This window comes from Chiloscyllium punctatum, chromosome 5 (assembly GCF_047496795.1).
Source record: "Chiloscyllium punctatum isolate Juve2018m chromosome 5, sChiPun1.3, whole genome shotgun sequence".
Classification (NCBI taxonomy): Eukaryota; Metazoa; Chordata; class Chondrichthyes; order Orectolobiformes; family Hemiscylliidae; genus Chiloscyllium; species Chiloscyllium punctatum.
The window spans coordinates 86,865,813-86,889,352 of NC_092743.1; the positions used below are offsets into that span (position 1 = coordinate 86,865,813).

The following is a 23,540-nucleotide window of genomic DNA, read 5'->3' on the forward strand; positions in this document are numbered from 1 at the left end:
TTGAGAGCTTAACAGAAAATTAATGCGTAAATGTCTGACTTTGTGAAGATCAATGGGAGGTTAGAGGATGAGATATCATGTTTGGAAAGCAATTCACAGGTTACCTCTCCCTCACCAGACGTCGAGGACTTATTTGCATACTAATGATAGGTTCTTTCAGCCATGGATAATTTTTCAGTTAATTTAAGACTTAGAAATCTCATCTAAGCCTTCTTTATCTCCATGTTCCATACATTTACTTCCTATGGTGGAAAAGGAGCCTACATTTTGCATTGCTCTGAAAACCCAAACAAGATCCAATAGATGTGCTTTCTTTTCAAATTAGTAGTGCATTACAAAGCAATGCATTATGCTAAAAAGATGATGAATTCCAGATTTCTACTGCTATATGCAATCAACCGTTCCTGCCTGTTGACAGATGGACTAAGAGCTATCTCCACATCATGCATTTATACCTAGTTTTAATTTATACTATACCACAGCAAATTGTTGATTGTATCATTTTATACTGACAGCAAAGTCAGCAATGCAAAATATAAAATATAACCTTTCATATCTCACCTACAAATTTTGTGTATCTATTATATCAGACATTGTAGAAGAAAATAGTCAGCTCCCTTGTGGTGAATAAATTGGACTGTTCAATTTTCTCCAAAGAGGAAAGCTACCTTGTCATGATGTAAGCAGGCTATATGTGATTATAAATAATTATAGTTAACCTGAAATACATTAAATTTCCCTAAACCAATCAAGACAGAAAATTATTAATAAAAAGGTGCCAAGTCAATTACCCCCACAAGGAAACGAGTTTTCATTTTCCTGTTGTAGAATTTGATATACATTTTAATCTGGTTCATCTACTGTTCTTCTCAGAAACCAAATCTTTGACTGGTTATACATAAAAAGCAGCTACATGCTGTAAGTATAAACAGTTGTGTAAAGACGTACATGTTAAGTCTAAACCCATTCAGCTTTTTGCAACATCTTTTTGTTTCAACTATTCAAATGCTCACACACTGGAAACACAATTAATGTATTTTAAAAGCAATAAAATTAATAGGAGTCGCTCTGTAAAACCACTATAATATTTTATTATAATGTTACTTTCATTCCCATTGCCACGTAGCTGTGACATGAAAATATGTTCCTTACACACAATAACCTTTGGCCATTTGAAATCCATTCATAACACTGCACTACCACAGCCATGAATAATGCAAGAAAAGACTTATCTGTGCCCTGTCTGTCAAGAATTTGTTCTCTACCAACCATCAGCATTCTGGCTCCATTTACATCTTCAAAATAGCAGAAAAAAACAGTAACACTTGCTTACTCACAAATTCGAAGAAAATATTTTCAGTCCTCAGCTGCTGAACTCATTCACTGTTACAATATCGCTCCCTACAGTTTGTAAGATAGGGTGCTTGAAATAGCCTCATTGAATAAAAGTACAGATTGAATAATTGAACATGGGGGACAAACCTCCTGCTCTTCTTCCAGTACCCAGAACTTCCCCCCAATGGGATGCCGATTAAACTGCTCCACACTGTAGGTGTGGACCTGCATCTTAGTTGTTCTTTCTTTGCCCTTCACAGTTTTAATAAGGTTAACCAACAAGTTCAGTGATGAAAGCCATAATTTTTAAAAATGTTGTCTTCTGCATCACCTTCACCACTGATGTCATGGGTATAAGTGACCCAGTGACAGAGTAGTTGAGGCTTAGTCTCCCTTCTAGGTTTCTTACCTTGTCTGCAAGTGATCGAACTGCACTTGAAGATTGTCATTCAGTTCTGTCTGTTCATCCAAGGAACGCTGAAGCTTCCTGATCTGGTTCAGCGACTCATCCAGCTATAGTAATAGAAAGGCAAAAGCATAAGATCAGAATGGGGCTAGACTATCATACCATAGGAAGGGGCCATTCAGCTCATCAAGTCTGCATTGGTTAAATAAACTAGCTGTCCATTCTAATTCCACCTGCCTCATAGCATTTCAACTTACAGCTTCAGGTGCAGTTCCAGGACAGTTTTAAACAAATTGAAGGTTTCTGCCTCGATCCAATCTGGGTTGCAAGTTCGAGACACTGACCTCTCTCAGGGTGAAAAGATTTTTCCTCATGTACCCTTTAATTCTTCTATTGGTCACCAGGGTTAACAGATCTTTGTTCACTCTATCCAAGTCCCTCACTGTTGTGTACATTGTCATGACCCAGGTTAAAACCCTAAAATACTGTCGGCATGTTAAAGTCATAATTCCAAAATGCATTTTGTTTTTAACAACAGGGTCAGTACAAAGAAAAACGGATTTAAATCTGGAGTGAAAGATCCATGAAATTTCAAACTTATAGACATGAACAAGACTTCAAATAACAATTCATTAAAATGATGAAGTGACAAGTCAAAACAGACTGTATTGTGATCTCCTGCAAATACTAAAATAATAAGTGATAATACCCTGCTCAACAGCCTTCCACCCTCTGCAGATTATGTCCCAAACAGTCATTCCTGCTAAACAATATAAAAGGTCACAGGTTAAAATGCTAGTTTCAACTCTACTGGAGTGTACTGGTGGCACTGAATCCTCTCATCTGTACCAGCTTAGGTTTTTACTGTTAGTGTGCTGTGAAGGTCACAGTCACTATCTCCTTCTGAACTAGTATTGCAGGTAAGAATACCTCTCACTCTGAATGCCAGAAAACGGCAAACTAGTAGCCAGACAAAAGGAAGACTCTCTCACTCTGAGTGCTGCAAACTAGTTTTAAAAAATGTTGATTCACAAAAATGTAAATCAGGCTACAACATCAAGAATCTCAAAAATTAAGGGGTCAATTTCTCTTACAGGGTTCTTTTGGTCAAGTCCAAGTAACACTGGTCTTTTTGAAGTAGTTTTCATTGTGAGCATCATACTTTCTCTCACCATATCTTCCCAAACTCACTTCATTAATGACCACTCCCCTATGATGTCTCTCCTGTCCAATATCTGTCCCATCTTACCATGCGCACTGTTCCCGGAACAATTTGCCATTCATGGATATCCACCCAAAGATCACCACCCCTTATGCTCGTGCCATCTTTAAAACCCAACAGTCCTCCTGGATGAGCATGGGTATTCTGAAGCTGCCCTGCTCAAAGACTGGCAGAATCTGAATGTCCAAGACAGTACTGTGTTTCTTTGACAGGGACCTGGTGGTCCTGCTTTACAGGGTGGTGTGAGGGGGTGGTGTGAAGGACAGTTGTCCACTTTCCCCAAGACTGGCAGAGCAGGCTGTGCCACCAACCCCTGCCAGCCTGGTTGAGTTTATCAGCTGTGTCAGTGCTGTCTCTAGGGTATGGATGAATGGACAGTCAACGATCTTCTCATTTACATCAAAGCAAGATTGAGTGAGAGAGAGAGAGAGATTGAGAGAGAGAGAGATTGAGTGAGAGAGAGATAGAGAGAGATTGAGATTATAAAAGAGACCTAAGGGGCAACTTTTATATTGTTTAGCAGGAATGACTGTTTGGGACATAATCTGCAGAGGGTGGAAGGCTGTTTTGACTTGTCACTTCATCATTTTAATCACTCTGCTTCCTCACATTCATTCTCTCTCTGCTAATGCACTCACTTCCACCAAGGGTGGTGCTCTACCAGCCTCAGTAATGCCCGCAACACATTTCCTTACTTGGTCTTCCCCCTCAACCTCCCACTAATCTTTCATGCCCTCCACGGTGCCTCTTTAGACCTTTGGAAAACTTCACCATCTTTCTTCCAAGTGCAAAAGGACTAATTGCTGTGTTGCTCATTGTCATCTCACTTATTTCTCCCCCATTCGTCAGTACAGAATAAGACCAGCCATTACGAGATAAATACGGCTCTTACAGGTGCGGGGCACATCCATATCACCGCTCCTACTAGGAGAGGATCCTAGACCTTGCAGTGGTAGACTGAGACCACTCCTATGGAGCAGCCAAATATCCACATACCTTTTCTAGCAGCCCAACTCATCAAACCCATAGGATTCATACTTCCCCAAGTCTGCACCCAATCTGTCTACATACATCTGCCTAGTCTTCCTATCCAGACCCTACAGTATGAGATGACCTTGCCTAGAATGGTTGCTAACTGTCTCCTTGAAGCCAGTTTTTTTTGACAATTGACAACCCCCTTCCCACATTATGTTTCCCCACCGCCCCCCCTGTGCTTTACAGCCTGACCCCCCCCTTCAAATTCCTGATGCACTTCCTACCTCTTCACAAGTATATTGAGCCCTTGCCCAACCCTTAAACCCTTAGTCCTAAAGACTCAACCACTGAGGGTGCATTTGTTTTCCTTCAACCAACCACACAAACCCTTCCCTTTTACTTTCTCTTGATGAACCCAATGGACTGACTATGGTCCACCCCAGCCCACTTGATTGACATGACAGGACAGCCTGGGCAAGGCATGTCCATACCTGCCTATATAACTTGACAGGTATTTCCCCAATTACCTTAATCTTAACCCCAGGAATTGTCATTAAAGGGTCAACAGACTAACCATGGCTACCCTCTGAAATGCAGGGGCATGGACCCCACCCTTCCCCATGTAGTCAAGTGACTGTGGCCAATATGGTAAAAACAATGACTGCAGATGCTGAAAACCAAATACTGGATTAGTGGTGCTGGAAGAGCACAGCAGTTCAAGCAGCATCCAATGAGCAGCGAAATCGACGTTTCGGGCAAAAGCCCTTCATCAGGAATAAAGGCAGTGAGCCTGAAGCGTGGGGAGATAAGCTAGAGGAGGGTGGGGGTGGGGAGAAAGTAGCATAGAGTACAATGGGTGAGTGGGGGAGGAGATGAAGGTGATAGGTCAAGGAGGAGAGGGTGGAGTGGATAGGTGGAAAAGAAGATAGGCAGGTCGGACAAGTCAAGGAGACAGTAACTGAGCTGGAAGTTTGAAACTAGGATGAGGTGGGGGAAGGGGAAATGAGGAAGCTGTTGAAGTCCACATTGATGGCTTGGCTTATTGTGCTAGGATCGCCTACCTGTGTGGACTACCTCTATTAGCGTTGGATACATGCTACCTGCTTGTTGCATATGGCATGTATTTGCTGAGTAAGCTGTTGACACATGGACTAGCTGTGAGCTGTGAGAACACTGACAGACAGCTAGACGTGCTCCTTACACTGAGGACTGTTTAACTGCACGACAAGCTTCCTGGTTCTGTGACTGCACTAACTGGCACAGCAAGACGAGGCAAGGCAGGAATGCTGTAAGTATGCAGATTGGTGTTAAGTGAGCAAGGGCTAAGAAGGGCTTATGCTCAAAACGTCGATTCTCCTGTTCCTTTGATGCTGCCTGACCTGCTGCGCTTTTCCAGCAACACATTTTTAAGCTCTGATCTCCAGCATCTGCAGTCCTCACTTTCTCCTAAGGGCTAACAGTGCAAGCTAACAGCCCTGAGATGTAACCTGGTCCAGAGTTGAGAGTGTGTTGCTGGAAAAGCACAGCATCTGAGGAGCAGGATAGTCAACGTTTCGAGACAGAGCCCTTCATCAGGAATGTTGCCTGGTCCAGTCTGTAAACTGGGTGCTTGACCCCGTGTGCAAAGTGTCCTCACTGCAGCTTTCCAATGGAAGTTGCTGGTGTGTCCTGCAAAGGAGGTCTAGACGTGCTCCCAGAGTTTATAGCAGACATGTCAAAATAGCCATGATGGGTTGTCAGAAGCTACCCAACAGAAGAAGAGTGCATTCAGTAAGTGCCTGAGGAGAATGCCTGGTGTCCAACATGGAGGTTGTTCAGTAGTAAGCAGCCAAATGAATCCACTAGGTGTCTGCTTTGGTTTCTTTCTCTAGTTTTCCAAATGACAAATTTGATTAGTGAGTTTAGCAAGATGGGAGTCAGAATCATAGAGATGTACAGCACAGAAACACACCCTTCCATGCTGACCAAATTTCCCAATCCATTCTCGTCCCATTTGCCAGCACTTGGCCCAATTCCCTCTAAATCCTTCCTTTTCATATACCCATCCAGATGCCTTTTAAATGTTGCAAATGTGCCAACCTCCACTACTTCCTCTGGCCACTCATTTCATACAAGCACAACCCTCTGCATGGAAAAAGTTGCCCCTTAGGTCCTTTTTATGTCCTTCTCCTCCCACCCTAAACCTAAGCCTTCTAATTCTGGACACCCCCACCCCAGGGAAAAGAGTTTGTCTATTTACCCTATCCATGCCTCTCATGATTTTATAAACCTCTATGAGGTCACCCCTCAGCCTCTGACCAGATATCCTAAATGAATCTAGTCCTACATGCCACTAAACCCTTCCTATTCATATACCCATCCAAATCTATTTTAACTGTTGTAATTGTACCAGCCTCCACCACTTCCTCTGGAAGCTCATTCTATACTCGTGTCACCCTCCGTGTGAAAAAGTTGCCCCTTAGGTCTATTTTATATCTTTCCCCTCTCACCCGAAACCTATGTCCTCTAGTTCTGGACTCCCTCACCCCAGGGAAAAATACCTTGTTTACTTTATCCTGTCCATGCCCTCATGATTTTATAAACCTCTATAAGGTCACCTATCAGCCTCCGACACTCCAAGGAAAACAGCCCCAACCTTTTCAGCCTATCCCTAAACTAGCTCAAACCCTCCAACCCTGGCAGTATCTGTGTAAATCTTTTCTGAACCCTTTCAAGTTTCACAACATCCTTCCGCTAGACTTGCACACAATATTCCAAAAGTGGCCTAACCAATGTCCTGTACAGCTGTAACATGACCTCCCAACTCCTATACTCAATGTTCTGACCAATAAAGGAAAGCATACTAAACACTATCCTATCTACCTGAGTGCTGAAATGGTGTTGCTGGGAAAGCACAGCAGGTCAGGCAGCATCCAAGGAGCAGGAGAATCGACGTTTCGAGCATGAACCCTTCTTCAGGAATGAGGAAAGTGTGCCAAGCAGGCGAAGATAAAAGGTAGGGAGGAGGGACTTGGGGGAGGGGCGTTGGAAATGCGATAGGTGGAAGGAGATTAAGGTGAGGGTGATAGGCCGGAGTGCGGGTGGAGTCGGAGAGATCAGAAAGAAGATTGCAGGTTAGGAAGGTGGTGCTGAGTTCGAGGGTTGGGACTGAGACAAGGTGGGGGCAGGGGAAATGAGGAAACTGGAGAAATCTGAGTTCATCCCTTGTGGTTGGAGGGTTCCTAGGTGGAAGATGAGGCGCTCTTCCTCCAGCTGTCGTGTTGCTATGGTCTGGCGATGGAGGAGTCCAAGGACCTGCATGTCCTTGGTGGAGTGGGACGGAGAGTTGAAGTGTTGAACCACTGGGTGGTTGGGTTGGTTGGTCTGGGTGTCCCAGAGGTGTTCTCTGAAATGTTCCACAAGTAAGCAGCCTGTCTCCCCAATATAGCGGAGGCCACATCGGGTGCAGCTGATGCAATAAATGATGTGTGTGGAGGTGCAGGTTAATTTGTAGTGGCTATGGAAGGATCCCTTGGGGCCTTGGTGGGAAATAAGGGGGGGAGGTGTGGGTGCAAGTTTTGCATTTCTTGTGGTTGCAAGGGAAGGTGCTGGGAGTGGAGGTTGGGTTGTGGACCTGACAAGGGAGTCACGGAGGGAGTGGTCTTTTCGGAATGCTGATAGGGGAGGGGAGGGAAATATATCCCTGGTGGTGGGGTCAGTTTGAAGGTGGCAGAAATGACGACGGATGATACGATGTATATGGAGATTGGTGGGATGGTAGGTGAGGACCAGTAGGGTTCTGTCCTGGTGGCGATTGGAGGGGCGGGGCTCAAGGGCAGAGGAGCGGGAAGTGGAGGAGATGCGGTGGAGAGCATCGTCGACCACGTCTGAGGGGAAATTGCGGTCTTTGAAGAAGGAGGCCATCTGGGTTGTACGGTATTGGAGCTGGTCCTCCTGGGAACAGATGCGGCGGAGACAAAGGAATTGGGAATACGGGATGGTGTTTTAACAGGGGGCAGGGTGGGAGGAGGTGTAGTCTAGGTAGCTGTGGGAGTCGGTCGGTTTATAGTAAATGTCCATGTTGATTCGGTTGCTCGAGATAGAAATGGAGTGGTCTAGGAAGGGGAGGGAGGAGTCTGAGACAGTCCAGGTAAATTTGAGCTCAGGGTGGAAGGTGTTGGTAAAGTGGATGAACTGTTCAATCTCCTCGTGGAAGCACGAGGCAGCACCGATACAGTCATCGATGTAGTGGAGGAAAAGGTGGGGGGTGGTGCCAGTGTAGCTGTGTATCTACCTGAGACCCCACTTTCAAGGATCTACCTGAGACCCCACTCTATTGTCTGTCCTTTTGAAACATAAGTTCATTTGGGCCTGAGAAAAATATCAATAAATGCAGGGATCCTTTCTAAATTAGCATTGCAACCAACCGAGAGGGTTATTATATCAAGAATAGGAATTAATTAAAACATGCTCGCTCGTGGCTTACTGGTCCAAGGTATCCAATCTTGAACAGTAACGAATGGGGAACCCATCCCAGGAACTGGTCTGACAACTTCTTAATTAGATAACTTCTCAGCCTCGTCTCCTCAGTGAAAAACAACAGTAATCTATCTAACCTTTCTTCACAGTTGCAACATTCTTGGAAACCTTCTCTGACTCTCTCTCAAGAGAGAGTGTAATTATGTCCTTCCTGTGATGTGGTGACTAGAACTGCACAGAAAACTCCAGCCGTGGCCTAACCAATGTTTTATGTATGTCCATTATTACATCCTATTCTTGTATTCAATACCTTAACCCAATGAAGGAAAGCAACCAAATGCCTACTTTAACATCTGAACTATCTGTCTTTTCACATTCAGGGACCCCATGGACATGCAGTCCAGGATCTCTCACTTTCTCTACTCCTCTCAACACCCTCCGTTTCTGTGTATTCACTTGCTTTGTTTGCCCTCCTCCAATGCACGTCTCTGGACTGAATTACATTTACTACTTTTCTGCCCTTTCAACCAATCCATTGACATTGTGTTGCTGCTGACAGCCATCATCTTCACTATTAATGACATGGCCAATCTTTGTGCCATCCACTCTCCAGAACTTCAAAACTGTCTCTCCTCAGAATTTGTATTTTCAGATGCATGTGATACATATGTTGGAATCCCAACATGTTGCATTACAAATGGGAAAGTGGAGGGTTGTGTCCTAATTTTCAATTTTAATTCACTCCAAAATCTTAGCAAGCCTCCAGGGTCGGAAGGCCCAGTTTTTACTTAATTCAAGTTTCACTATCTACTGCATTGGGGTTCAAGCCCATACGTCCAGGACATAATCCTGGGGCAGAAATAGAAATTGCTAAGCAAAGCTCAGCAGGTCTGGCAGCATGTGTGGGGAGAATCAGAGTTAACCCTTCTGAGGAAGGGTCACTCGAAATGGTAACTGATTTTTTCCACAGATGCGGGTTGAGTGACGCTTCCTCAGAAGCATTAACTTGGATTCTCCCCACAGATGCTGCCAGACCTGCTGAGCTTTTTCAGCAATTTTTATTTTTGTCTCTGATTTAGAACAGCCGCAGTTCTTTTGGTTTTTACATAAGCCTGGGGTTCTGGGTCACAGGTCCACTGACATTACCACTGTGCTTTATGGCTTTCCCCTACACAGCCCTTGCTGTACGATGAGTTCCAGTTGTGGCCATAGCTGGGGGTAGGTTTCCATGATATTCTGTTTGCTAATGTAAGACATGTTGCAGAGGTGGACTGTATTTTACCCACATCCTGGGGCAGATGGGCTGTTAGCTGCAGAATTTGTTGCAACACCATGGGCACAACTCCTTGTGCCTACCTCCTCAGCCTCAATGTGATTTTACACTGGGCTGCTAGCCTACATGTAGGCTAATTGTTAACAGGCTCTCCCTGCCCCAACTGCAATTGCAATTTTTCTCATGGCAGGTACAGGCAATTGTGAACCACAGCAACTTTTATTATTTGGGCTCGTGACAGCAAAAGATGGATGGGGGGACATTATTCACCCAACCCACGTCATTTTTCATCTTCTGACCTGGCCACTTTGACTTGCCAAACTCCAAGCATCCCTTACCAAGCATTTGCAGTCTTTTCCTCCTATGGGATTGAGATTTTGGGTTTGGAAGGTGCTCAGCTGTGTGAGGTTAAGGAGTGACATCGGGTGGAGCAGAGAATTAGAATTGACAGCACTGGTATCAAGATGGCATTTCATGCATGAACACTTTTGCCTAGTATACTTTTTACTTAAGTTCAATGTATGCATGCATGCTCACACCTTTACCAAGATGGCATCTGGACACACTCAGAAGGATGCCCATATACTGTGGACGCCACTTTGAAGCGCTGAGCGCAGTCAGAAAAAGGGTGTTATCAAGCTTGATTTTTCAACCAGAATCTTTATAATATCAAAGAATCTGGCAGGTCTGCCAAAAAAGTGGTCAGACAAGTACTCTTCTTTTTCTGAAAATAATGGCCGAATTCCGACCAAAATCAGAATCCATATTTCTGACCTGAATTGGACTAAAACGCTACTTGCTTGTCCTCCCAGAAGGTTGCAGACCTAACTAGTGAAAAGGACATAGGCCCAGAAACCACACAGGGAACATCGGAGTGAACCTTCACAGAAACCACTCTCCCCCACGCCCTTTTACATTAATAGCCACTGTATTCCAGGAAACAAAATGTTTAAAGTTCCTAAAGCCACTTTGAGAGTTACTGAGAGACGGGGAGTGTATAAGACACACAGATGAAGGAGTATGGTGGTTGGTTGTGGGTGACAGAGAGGGCTAAGGCTCCAAGCAGTGTGAAGTTATAGGATCACAGGTGGGTGAGGGGATGGGATAAGGGGATGGAGTGACAGGTCGGTGGTTGAGAAGTGAGGTGGAAAATAAGAGTTATTGGGGTAGGATGGCAGCTGGGTGATATGGTAATTTGGCAGGGTAGGTCAGGTGTGGGGGGTTTTGAGTTGGTTCGAGGTATTTAGGTGTCCTGAGGGTTGGAGTGCAGGATGTTCTTTTAGCAGGATAATGGTGTCTGATGGGTGTGGTGAGAAAAGGTGTGTCCAGTGGAGATTGGGATAGGGTCAGATTTTCTTGGATGGCGGGGGGGGGGGGGGGGGGGTAGTATTGTTTTGGTGCATGTAATTGTGGGGCAGTTGTATACGTCAGCTGCAAGCTAAATTAATCCCTCTAACCTGCCTGGATAATTATCAGGTCAGTAAATTGCAACCCTCCAAAGTCTCTCACACCAATTCTGAGTTGGGAATTCTTTGGAAAGTTCCAGGCACTGGGTAATTATTGTTGGAAGTTTGAACTTCCCAAGCAATTATCACGTAGTCAATGTATCTTTCAGGACATGTCTGGTCTTTAATTATTCAGATCCGGGACAGCAATTTGTGCTTCATTTACTATCTAAATGAAATGCAGGATTCACTGACCAATTTCAGATGCTGAATGGTTTCACCTCATTCAATACAGTCCAACATTTGTGTGAGGCCTGGGGCCAGTACAGAGGAAGTAAAGTTGATGGAGATTGTGCCTGCCTTACAATACTCCCCCAGTGATTTCCCACCGGGACAAAAGCAAGCAGCAGAACAAATTACTTATTCTGATAAAAATAGACCATATGGTCTTATTGAGGAATAGTTGGGAAAGTAGTAATCGTATTTGATTTTGCTTTCCATCAAGTAACAGAAGAAATTATAAACCAGACAGAGGAACAATATCAGATTGTGCAAATTTAAGCAAAACTAAAATCCACTTTGCACATTTTGATTACAAACATGCTGAAAGACAAAAGATAAAAGATTATGTTTTATAAACTATAGAGATAATTTAGCAGCAGGCAAGTGTAAAGATAGAGCTTACTGAACATGTAGGTGAGCTTCTGAAATATGCTGTGATGTAAGTGTTTTCAGAAGTAAGGTTATGGGACTTTGCTAGAAGGTTGGAACTAATACAGCTTGTAGCAGGTAGCTCTGTTGCCTCATCATCATGTATCCCATTGAATAAACATTGTTTAAAAGAAACTTTGAAGTCTGGCTTGAATCTGTAAGAAAAATAGAAGAACCCTTACTAAAACAGAACGGGGTTCATTGAATGAGCAAATTGGATTGGCCAGTGACCAATCTCTTCTTTACAGTAAAATTTCTTTTGATTTGAAGTGACAATTTTTAAATAGTAACAACTGTTGATGAGTGTACAAGATAGAAATATCTGTACACTCTTAATATTGATTTATCTGTTAATCGAGTCTATCGACTCTGGTAGCATGGAGCTTCAGATCTTATGTTTGCCAAAGGCAGTGCTTGAGAAGCAGTCCTGCTTTAAGCTTTATAGAAGCTGGCTGAACACTTCACACATATTTAACAGTAGATCCGTGCTGACAATCCCCATAGTACTAACTTTTGTTTCGTGTTGTCACTCTTCACGGCTTACCTGGAGCAATTCAATCATTGTGCTTAGCTTAATGCAAGCAAAACTCTGTGTCACACCATGGCCCAGTTGGTAGCACCCTCCCCTCTGAACTCAAGGCTTTATGTTCAAGTCCCTGTCCAGGATTTGAGCACAAAAAAAGGTGAATGTTCTGGTACTTAGGTAGCTGCTGGAGGCTCTGACTCTCAGATGACACTAATCAAAAGTCCTATTTTTGTGTTTCAATAGATGACAAAGATCCCACAGCATTATTTAGGAGAAGAGCTGGGGAATTAGCACTGGAGAACATTTATTGTTCAAGTCAACATCACAATAAACAGATGGTCCAGTGGTTGTGTACAGTGCTATAAAAATGGAAGTTTTTTTAATTGCACAAAGCCCTAAATCTAAATGTTTCCAGCTAATTTTTAAGTTTCTAGATAACCTATAGTGAAATTTTTGCATTGATCTTCATACATTGTGAAAACAAATTGGAAAGACGGAGCAGAAGAATGGGCACATGTTACCAAAGGGCATTACGCAGTAAATGCATTAGAATTTTCAGGAGAAGGTGTAAAGCTACTGAGTTCTTTGGAGAGATAGGGTTTTTTTAAAATCAGGCGAAGGAAACCTTTAAAGGAGAAAAGATTCCTTTGGAGATTGTTTAAAGTAGGCTTGTGTGTACATTTGCAGTGGATAAACTCTTTGGAATTGTCAAGCTTACAGTAATGTTGTTGACTCTTAACTACCTTCTGGAATTTAGGAATGAGCAATAAATGCTGGACTAGCTATCAATGCCCATATTCCATGAATGAATAACATAATTTATAAAAAACATCAAAGGAACTGTGAAACTCGTTGGATCTGTCAAGCTGTCAAAACATTCAAATGTCTTAACCTTTAAATTGTTTAAAAAAAGTTCTGCAGTAGTAGATTATTGCACATTTTCTGTGGACACAGTCTAAGGGACATCATTACAGGATTTATGCTGCATGATTGACCTCATAACTTATCATTATCAGAGTGGCACATGTTCTTTCACAGTTCGATTGGCAGTTCCAGGTGGTTATAAAGTCTTTGAAATGGGGCTATGAATAAAAAAATACTTGTTTGAGAAGCAATTAGATGGTTGAAGTTTAATGTAATGAGTATGTTTTTATTAATGGAAGTTTATTTTGAAAAACCATGAATTCATCAATCAACATTTTATCTCATTTCACCTCAGTATGAATCCTGATATTTCACCATGGTGAATATTGGGTGAGTTGGCTTGGAGGATGCAAGAGCAAAGGTTGGGTGGAGACATGATTTGGAATGAGTTGGCACTGTGCTGGAATATGGTCTCTGGAGGAACAAAACCTCATCATCTGCCTAGATGGCCTACAGCTTAGAGGACTCAACATTTAAAGCTTCAATTTCAAATAGCCTTCCTTCCCATCCTCTGACTCCTTTTCCAACGTATCACCCTCCCTTCTGTTCTTCTCACCAAGTCTTCCTTCCAGCTACCAATTGGATTCATTCCTCCCATCGACCAATCAGATCGTACCCTGTCCCTATGTTCACCTATCCCTACCTCACCACTCCGCCCCTCTCCCCACCCAAACCCCTCCCCCTACCCCACCCCTTTATCTGCAGCTCCTCTTATATCCACTCCCAGTCCTGAAGAAGGGTTACACCTGAAATGTTGACTTCTCATCCTCCTGATGCTGCCTGGCTTGCTGTGTCCTTTCTACCTTGGATTCCAGTATCTGCAATTTTTTTTTGTCTCTAACCTTGTTGGAATAGGACTATCAAGGGCCATAGGGTGTGGATGGAGGGGCATAGATTGTAATGGATGGTATTAAGGACGATAACAGGTATGGATGGGAAATAAAGTCATATGGATTGGCTTGGGTAATGTGTATGGAGAAGCAATGAAGTATTGTGAAGGGTGAGGGCTGGATAGCTATTTTTTGTTTTATTGCTTTTCACCAACAGTTCCAGACAGGTCCTGGATTACCAAGATCACCTTTACCCACAGCCTGCTTCCATCTCTAGTAGCTTCTGTGGCTCCCTCAACCTCCTTGTGGGCAGTGGGCTCAACTGCTAACCTGTTTGCTTCAATCCCTGGCCTCCTCGCCCCTGGAAAATTCAGCTTTGTAGCTAATTCCCTCCTCTACAACACCAGGGAATTGATATCTTCTGCTGCCACACTGGTGTTAACTGGAGGTTGAACCTCAAATCCACTCCGTTAGCATGGCTTAGTCGTAACCTACATTTGATAACTGAGCCATTGAGGATCCTTCACACTGCAATTCTGCAGACCTAAAGGAATGATGCCACAAGAATGGATAAAAAATGCGATTGACTTCCACTGACTGAGCCATATTTTTTAAACTATGATTGTATAATAATAACTACGTTAGTCAAGTAAGTCTCATCTATTTGTATCAACATCTGCTTAACATGAGTTTTATCATGGGGGAAAAAGTAAAGATTGAGTAAGTTAAGTAGGAAAGGTATGCAATTCAGCTTGGAAAGTGTATTGATAGGGAATCCATCTTAAATCAAACATAAAACAAATCATAGAAATACAAACAATTTGTTTTTGTAACAGAAAATGTGGTGTTAATTTCTTTTCTTACTGTGGGTGGAGGAAGAGTAGGGTTGGACAATGTTAAAGAGTCCATTTTTCAGACATGATGCACATGAAGATAAAGGTTCTGTCTTAATGAGCCTACACAATAGCACATTTGTTAAAATCCCAGTTTACTGTACTGCAGCATGTTACATCATCAGCAGTTACTGAGCAGAGACCAATCAATCCTTAGAGGCAGGACAAACTGAAGAAGTAGGACTTTGTGTACCTCCCAGTAACCAGTTTCCAATCATATAGACAAGTTATCCACTCCTGACTGTCTGCATTGGAAAACAAAGAAAAAGGAGACAATGGAATAGTCTACACTTAAACTCAATTCTTGCCTAATTTCTAACTGAGGTCAGCACAACGTGATAGGTAAGCAGGCCTTGGAACAGGCAGCCATTAGCCCCCTAAGGAACAGTCTGAACCTTCATTAAGTATAAATCAGAGTCCCAGACCTATTGTAATATGATGAATAATATATCCTGGGTTAGAAATTCATCAGCATCTGAGTGATCATCATCAGTAAAAGAATCATCACTTGACAAAGAGCAGGGATCTTTTCTCCCCTGTCTCCTAGCCAACACTTATCCTTCAATCAACACTTAAGCTCACCTCACGAAAATGTATATCAGATCATTATAGCATTGCCGTCTGTGGAACTTGCAGTACCCAAATTGACTTCCTCATTTCCTACACTGTATCAGTAATTATTCTTCAAAAGTGCTTCACTGGCTATAAAATGCTTTGGGACATCCTCAGGGCCTACAGTTATCAAACATGATATATGAATGCAAGTCTTTCTTTAAAAACTGTTGAACTATTGCTTTATTTTTCTCCAGGCTACTGTCAGATGACAATGATTAGCATACAAGCTTCCGACATTTATTGCATACACACAAGATGCCACTTCATGAATATTTCATTAAAACTACATGACAGTGTGATATGAAAAGTTCTGCGTCAAATGGTGACTCATTTTACAAAAGTAAATTAAGTAAGCTCATAGCTAAGTTAGTAGTGAAAAGTTTAAGGTTCTGCAAGTCGGAAAGAAACATAAGTTACTTTTGGAATGCTGAAAAAGTGGTTAATAGTATAAAGAGCACCAAGATAATATCTTCATTAGAGGACTAATTAAAAAGGTTAAATTAGAGAAAGGAGGATTTGAAACATGGACATTTAGGGAGCTCCTTGCAGAGTTATGGAGGATTATGAATATCATAGGACAAGGGGACATAGGGAACTGTTTAAGAGTAAATTTAAAACAGGCAGCATTGAGAATTTCTTCACATGACTTCAAATTGTAATGAAGATTCAGAATGGACATGGACAGGTGAGTAGAGCAAATACCTTAAGGGACATTCAAGAATCTATGCATATGGGAGATTATTAACATTTGTCCCTGGATGAGATCGTTCTTCTCTTTATTTTGTAAACTTACTAGCTTTCAAAGTTTAAAGGAGCTGTCAGTTCCTAAGGGTCTTCATGGAAAATCTAAATTTCACATACAATCACGTGAAAAAAATAGATTTTGTGAAAAGTGCCGCATCAAAATAATAATAAATTGATTAGAGACAAAATAGGATTTCAGGAACAGGTCAGATATTTATTGCACAATTTCTTTTTAGCTTGTATATTCATGCACTGGTAAAACACACATATTTTATGGGCAGGTAGGAAGTTCTGAGCCACAATGAGATCTTGCAGGGTCCAAACTCCAAGCTCCAGATCTAAGGAGTACCCAGATAGCACATCACTCTCTACACCCAGGAGCTTAGCTTAACCTCTGCTCATCACCCTCACCCACTGCTGGAGATGTCAGATACCAGACAACAAGCACCATTCCTGTTCAGGGTGCTTCCATAGTGATTTCCCCTGAAGGCTTCCCAGGGGAAATAGGAAGGTTCTTTTCCGAACGGACAACAATCCGACTGGCAAAGGCAGCTTGAACCCTTCTGAGGAAAAGTCACTGGAACCGAAATGGTAGTTCTGATTTCTCGCCACAGATGCTGCCAGTCCTGCTGAGCTTTTCCAGAAATTTCTGGTTTGATTCAGCTTGGAAAGAGGTGTTGTCAAGATTGGCACCTGTGGGTGGCTCAAGAAAACCAGACACCAGCACCACGGAGGATGAATGGTTGACTGCCATCTAGCAGGGTACATACCACCGCTGGGAGGAAGTGAGGACTGGAGATGCTGGAGATCAGAGTCGAAGAGTGTACTGCTGGAAAAGCACAGCAGGTCAGGCAGCATCCGAGGAGCAAGAGAATCAACATTTCGAGCATAAGTTCTTCATCAGGAATCCTGATGTTCCTAAGTTCTTCGTGAGGAGTTCCTGATGAAGAGCTTATGCTCAAAATGTTGATTCTCCTGCTCCTCAGATACTGCTTGACCAGCTGTGCTTTTCCAGCACCACTCTCTTCAATTACATACCATTGATTTCTAAATGCCTCATGTCTCCATTGTTGTAAGTTGTAAGATTGTTCCTGCAGAGAACTGTCACAGATGAAGCTCGGTACCAGGCATCATCTTCACATACAATTAATGTCTGTCACTTCATTGCTGTTACCAGTGTAGCACGACTAGCCCTACAGTGGTATTGCATCTCTTACATCCACCAAGTTTAACACTTAAAAATAAAACAAAAAAGACCTACAAAACTCAGCAGCTCACAAATCATAAGCTCACTGACTTCTCATCACAACTAGGAGAATGAACATCTCTTATAGCTTTTCACCAAAGGCTTCCTTGGAAAAGGTTCACAGCCACAAAACAAGGCTTTGGGATAACAATTCACAAGTATCTCAGACATGCACGTATCATATAATGCTTCACACAGGCAGTCCTGGGGTGTGGACCGGGTTCTGTTCTTGAGCTCGTTTGCAAGTTGATGTGTATGCAAGTCGGAACATAATGCAGGACAATATAAAATAGTCATTCATAAGTACGTGGGAACATCTACATGTCGGATCTTTAAATTAATCTTAACACATCCCTGCAAGAGATTGCATTCAGAAGTATGAGCATTCATAAGTCAGATGCTTGTAAACTGGGGACTCCCTGTATTGACTTGCATCAACTTCAGCTCATTGATGACAATAAATCACCTATCATTCAGAATCCATTAACTGCCAAATTCCTAATAACACATCCTTTGTAACTGTAACAAACATGGGCAATCATACTTGTGGTGACTGACATCTTTATCCGGACCTACCAATGAAGGCATTGTGTTCATACACACATACTGGTGTCCCTATATGCTGAAGGGGAAGGGTGTGTGTGTGTGTACGTACGTATATATACACACACACAGCCATCTAGCGAGAAAGCTTCTGAACACTGGTTCTTAGCTGAAAATCAAACACAGTCATCTTAAAACCTTAGTTAAAGGTGATTATTTGTTAGAATGACAAATCTTTGTGTGTTTCTATAGCGCCTCTCAGTCCCACTCCCAAGCCAGACCCGAACAAGGAGAAGCCTTATGTCCAGACCTCTCTCTAAGAGCCCCACATCTCTGAGCAGAAAAAGCCAAGATCCCCATCAAAGCTTTCCTGTAACCCTCCAGAGACATTCATTTCAGTGGGTAATGAATCTATAGTTGTCTCAAGTTCATATTCTGATGAGTACTGCACTGTAAGAAGAGAAAACAACAGCTGAGGTCTCTGGTACTCGGAGGACTGCTGCAGAATTGTTTCCCACTGAGACCAGTTGACGTAAAACTCCTCTGGATTAGGTCAAAAAGCAGATGGCAATGAATGGGAAAGCAGGGAATTGTCTGGTAGAGATGCCAGGGATCATGTGCAGACTGGATCAAAGAACAGAGGAGTTGGCCCACATTCTTCTTGTTGTCACGAGTCTGTATGAAAACTCCAGAGATCTCCATGGACTGACGGAGGCTGTCCTGAAGAGCCAGGACCCGCAAATCAGTCAGCATCTGTCAGACATGAGCAGGGATCTTCACTCCATCACTTCAGCTGTAAACATTAGTAAACATAAAGTCGCTGTAGTCCCAGAGGACTACTGGGTTACTCTCTTATCATAAAGAGATGACTGCTGGTGAGTTTAACCTTAAGGTCACCATACCTAAGGTGAGGGGAGAGGTTCAGAAGGACAGTCCTTCCTGGTGACCTCAGCTATTCCCATTCTTACAGGAATTGAACATACACTGTGGCATCACTCTGCATTGCAAACCAGCCGTACAGTCAAACAAGCTAACCGACTCCCAGTTCATTAACCAGTAAAACAAAAAGGGCACAAGGATCATTGACATTCTTCCAGGTCACCCATGCCTTCAAGTATGGAGCAGCCGGCACTCAAGGATTGTATCTCAGGACAATGCAGAAGTGCCCTTCCACCCCATCCCAACTCCACCAGGGTGCAGGAGGCCCCCAGCAGACAAAGCACTCGAAACCATGGATGACCAAAAGACACTCATCAAGGGCCAGCCTGCAATCAATTAGCAGGTTTCCTCAAGCTCATTTAGAGCTGCTATGTAGCATCAAGACCCAGCTACAGAAAGACAGAATTTAAACAACATTGAAGTCATTCTGAACACAAATGATTCAATCTTTTGTACAGCATCACGTTTGGCACAAACATAGCACTTTATATGATGTTCCGGAGGTCTCCTGCAATCTAAAGAGTATTCATGTTTTCCTGAGAGCTGGTGATAATCCTCATCTCTCACAAGAGTGTCATGTGTTCCTATTCACTGTCCTCCAGGAGGAATGTAACCTCAGGAAAGTAGACAGTTAAAATGGATGTTTTGGATTTAGGAATCAATCAGCATAGTTCACACCTTAGTGATAGATGTATGTCCTTACAAACAAAGGTTTGAGTCATACCAGTGCAGCTGGCAATGTAAACCATGTAATCTCCACATTGATGCATTGGTTTGAACACAGGCGTTGGCTTCCTCCCAAGCCTTTCACTAATCTGCAGTTAGCTGCAGTGCTTTCGATAATCATTCTCTCAGCGCACTGTACAACCGCACTGAATCCTCTCTTCATGTACTGTATGCTCATCCAAAGACTCTGGCGTCTTGAGTTGTGTTTGTACTGGTCAAACATCTGGTCTGGAAGTACCAATCTGTGAAGAAGCATGGTGTTTGATTACCATTTGAGAACTCAGGCCCCTCATGTGTTGGGTGAGATTCTGTACTACAACCAATTACACATTTGAGGTGTGCCCTCAATGATCCATGATGGGGTTTCCTTCCACCTTCCTCAGTTTGGTACAAGAGCTCAGCCTTATACATGGTCTGGGTTTTATGCTTACTTACATTACAGCTATAGTAAATGGTTGAAACATAACATGTAGCCAATTGCAATGTTTACACATACATGTTGTTCTTCTATAACACGTGTTTCATTAATGAGAATTGAGGACACTGTTTCTAAAGCGTGAACTTTTAAAATGTATGTTGGCTGCAATGTGATGACACCACCAACACTTTAAGCACTGTTTCTAAAGTGCAATTTTTCTATAATGCATTGTTGTACAAGAATGCAACCATCACGTTATAGAAAATTAACCTGCACTGTACTGATTCCATTGAACTGAGAGAGTGCTGAAGTTGAGATTAGGACCTTTATACAGGATGTCAAATGTTGTGATGTTATGTATCTGTCTTAAAGATACACTGCCAGTCTGGGATTTATGTAATAATATAACACCTTCCTCATACCTACAGTTGGATTTGTATTAACACATTTCCCATTTTTGATTAACAAAACTGTACTCTTCAATTTGCAAAGAATTATTTTTGGAATGCTAATGAATGGAAAAGAGGTTCAAGGTCAGCAATGCTAACCTGCCTGAAAGGCTTTCTGAACTGAATAATAAACCTGATGTCATGAAGCTACATTTTTGTTTGCCATCCACTCTCTGTCGTTTACCCCTGCCACCATCCTCAAAAGGCTCCAAATGAGCTGGAAAAGCTCTGCCTTCTCCCATTTTACACAAGTTGGCCTCTGCTTCATTTCGGTACCTGTGGCTCTCTATATTCTTATGAAAGTTTGTGATGAATAAATTCCTTTTGAAGCACACTCCTTTTTCATCTGCTCCAGTCTTCCTGGAATCCTCCGTAAATGCTTTGCTTACACTTCGTTACTTGGTGACTGAGCAGATAAGAAGTTATTACAGGATTCCTTATTTGAAAAATGCTTTTGTACAATGTGACATGCTGTAGTGATGTGACCTCTAACTGCACTGTAAATGCTTTCACATTAGTTTGCTGCAGTCATTACACGCATTATGTAAGACATGGCTTCAGAAGGCTGAAGCCAAGATTGAGTATATTTTCAGAGATATAGGAGATGGGAAAAAGCAGCCAAGAAGAATTAAATTTGCAGTCTGTAACTTTGAAGTGCTGGATGAGTCAGAATGGCTCTGAACTTTCACTCACTGCTGCTATGGAAATGAAAGCAGATATGAGACAGATTTGGATTTGGTTCCAGTCTCAGTTGTAAAACTAAGGAAGAGATACAGAATTTGATCATATATTGGGCAGATAAGAGTAGCAACCCTGTAATGAGTACTAGCAAAATAGTACTACAAGCAACTTGGATCTCATTGGGGAGCAGAAAAGATAGACTGAAGACATTTGAATGCCTTAAAAATATGTTTTCAACCCATATTAATGCTATTTATATAAGGTGTGTGTTCAACCACAAAGAACAGGGACTTAAGGAGACTATTGATCAGAATATCTTGGCACTGACACATCTCACAGAGCCCTGACAGTATGAACAACTAAAAGGTGATCTTGTTGCAGATATGATTACTGATTGATTGATTGATTGATCTATTTTTACACGAAAAGTTTTGTTTACGAGTAGTACAGCAGATCATAGTAAGCAAGGACATATAGGTCATAGGATGCAAAAAGCCTAGCTAGAGGTATACAGGTTACATTACACAGGACGTACACTAGGCAAGATTGGCATTAGCAAGATCACCATTATTTGAAGTTAAGACAGTCCATTCATCAATCTAGTAAGGCCCATGAAGAAGAGGTAAGTTTTCTCACTGAGCTGGTAGATTTGTTCTTAGACGTTTCATCACCATGCTGGGTAACATCATCAGTGAGCCTCTGATGAAACACTGGTGTTCTTTACTGCTTGCTATTTACCTGTCTTGGTCTGTTGTAGCTGGTGATATCACTTCTGGTTCTTTTTCTGAGAGGCCGGTAAATGGGGTCCAAATCGAAGTTTGTTAATGGAGTTCTGGTCTGAAAGCCGGGTCTCTAGGAATTCCCAGGTGTGCCTTTCTTTAGCCTGTCTCAGAATGGATGTATTGTCCCAGTCGAACTGATGTCCCTTTTGGTCTGTGTGTATCGATACTAGTAATAGTTGGTCATGTCTTTTGGTGGCTAGTTGGTGCTCATGTATCCTGGTGGCTAGTTTCCTGCCCTTCTGTCCAATGTAACATTTATTGCATTCTTTGTAAGGTATTTTGTATGGCGCTTATTCTGCTGGTTGTTGGTACAGGGTCCTTTAGATTCATCAGGAGCTGCTTCAGTGTGCATCAGTGACCATCAGTGACCATGATGCCTAGGGGCCGGAGTGGTCTAGTCGTCATTTCTGAGATGTCTTTAATGTATGGTATAGTGGCTAGAATCTCTGGGCGTGTGGTGTCTTCCTGTTTAGGTTTGTTGTGTCGGAATCAGCGGACTGCGCTTGTTGGGTACCCATTGTTCCTGAATACCTGTATGTTGTAGTAGGGATTGGCCAGGAAGAAGCTGTTCCTGAACCTGCGTTCAAACTTGTATGTCTTCTGCCTGACAGAAGAGGTTCTGGAAATCATTACTGGAGTGAGATTGGTCTTTGATGACGTTGGCAGCCTTTCTGCTGCAATGAGCTATGTAAATGGCGTACATGGATGGAAGGCTGGCTTCCGTGATGGTCTGGGCAGAGCAGTTGCCATGAGCTGAAAATGTGTTGCTGGAAAAGCGCAGCAGGTCAGGCAGCATCCAAGGAGCAGGAGAATTGATGTTTCGGGCATGAGCCCGAATTCCTGAAGAAGGGCTCATGCCCAAAACGTCGATTCTCCTGCTCCTTGGATGCTGCCTGACCTGCTGCGCTTTTCCAGCAACACATTTTCAGCTCTGATTTCCAGCATCTGCAGTCCTCATTTTCTCCTAGAGCAGTTGCCATACCTGGCCATTATGTGCCTGGACTGTATGCTTTTGATGGTGCACCTGTGAGAGTCCTTATGAACTTGCTAAATTTCCCGAGTCCTTTGAGGATGAAGAGGCATTGTTGTGTTTTCTTGACCATCGCACCTATGTGGGAAGTCCAGAACAGATTGTCAGTTATTATCACACCGAGGAACCTGATGCTTTCCACTCTCTCAACTTCAGTTCCATTGATGTAGATGGGGGTGTGTTCCCCTCCTCTCTTCCTGAAGTTAATGATCAATTCTTTAGCTTTGCTGACTTGGGAGAGAGGTTTCTCTCATTGCACCATGTCACCACACCCTCTATCTCTCTTTCTGTATTTTGACGCATCACTGTTCGATATCCGTTTAGGCAGAATAGATCCCATCATGACAGCATAGCAGCTGAGAAAGGAGA

At 42.7% G+C, this 23,540-nt stretch overlaps 1 protein-coding gene across 10 annotated transcripts in view; it reads right to left on the minus strand.

The window, feature by feature from the left end:
- LOC140477201 (coiled-coil domain-containing protein 102A-like) overlaps positions 1 to 23,540 on the minus strand; it is a 570,837-nt gene that overhangs the window by 173,745 nt on the left and 373,552 nt on the right. For all 10 annotated transcript variants that reach the window (XM_072570682.1, XM_072570683.1, XM_072570679.1 and 7 more), the window contains one exon: positions 1,745 to 1,848. In XM_072570682.1, coding sequence (XP_072426783.1) covers positions 1,745 to 1,848 — 104 coding nt within the window. The remainder of the gene's footprint in view (positions 1 to 1,744; positions 1,849 to 23,540) is intronic.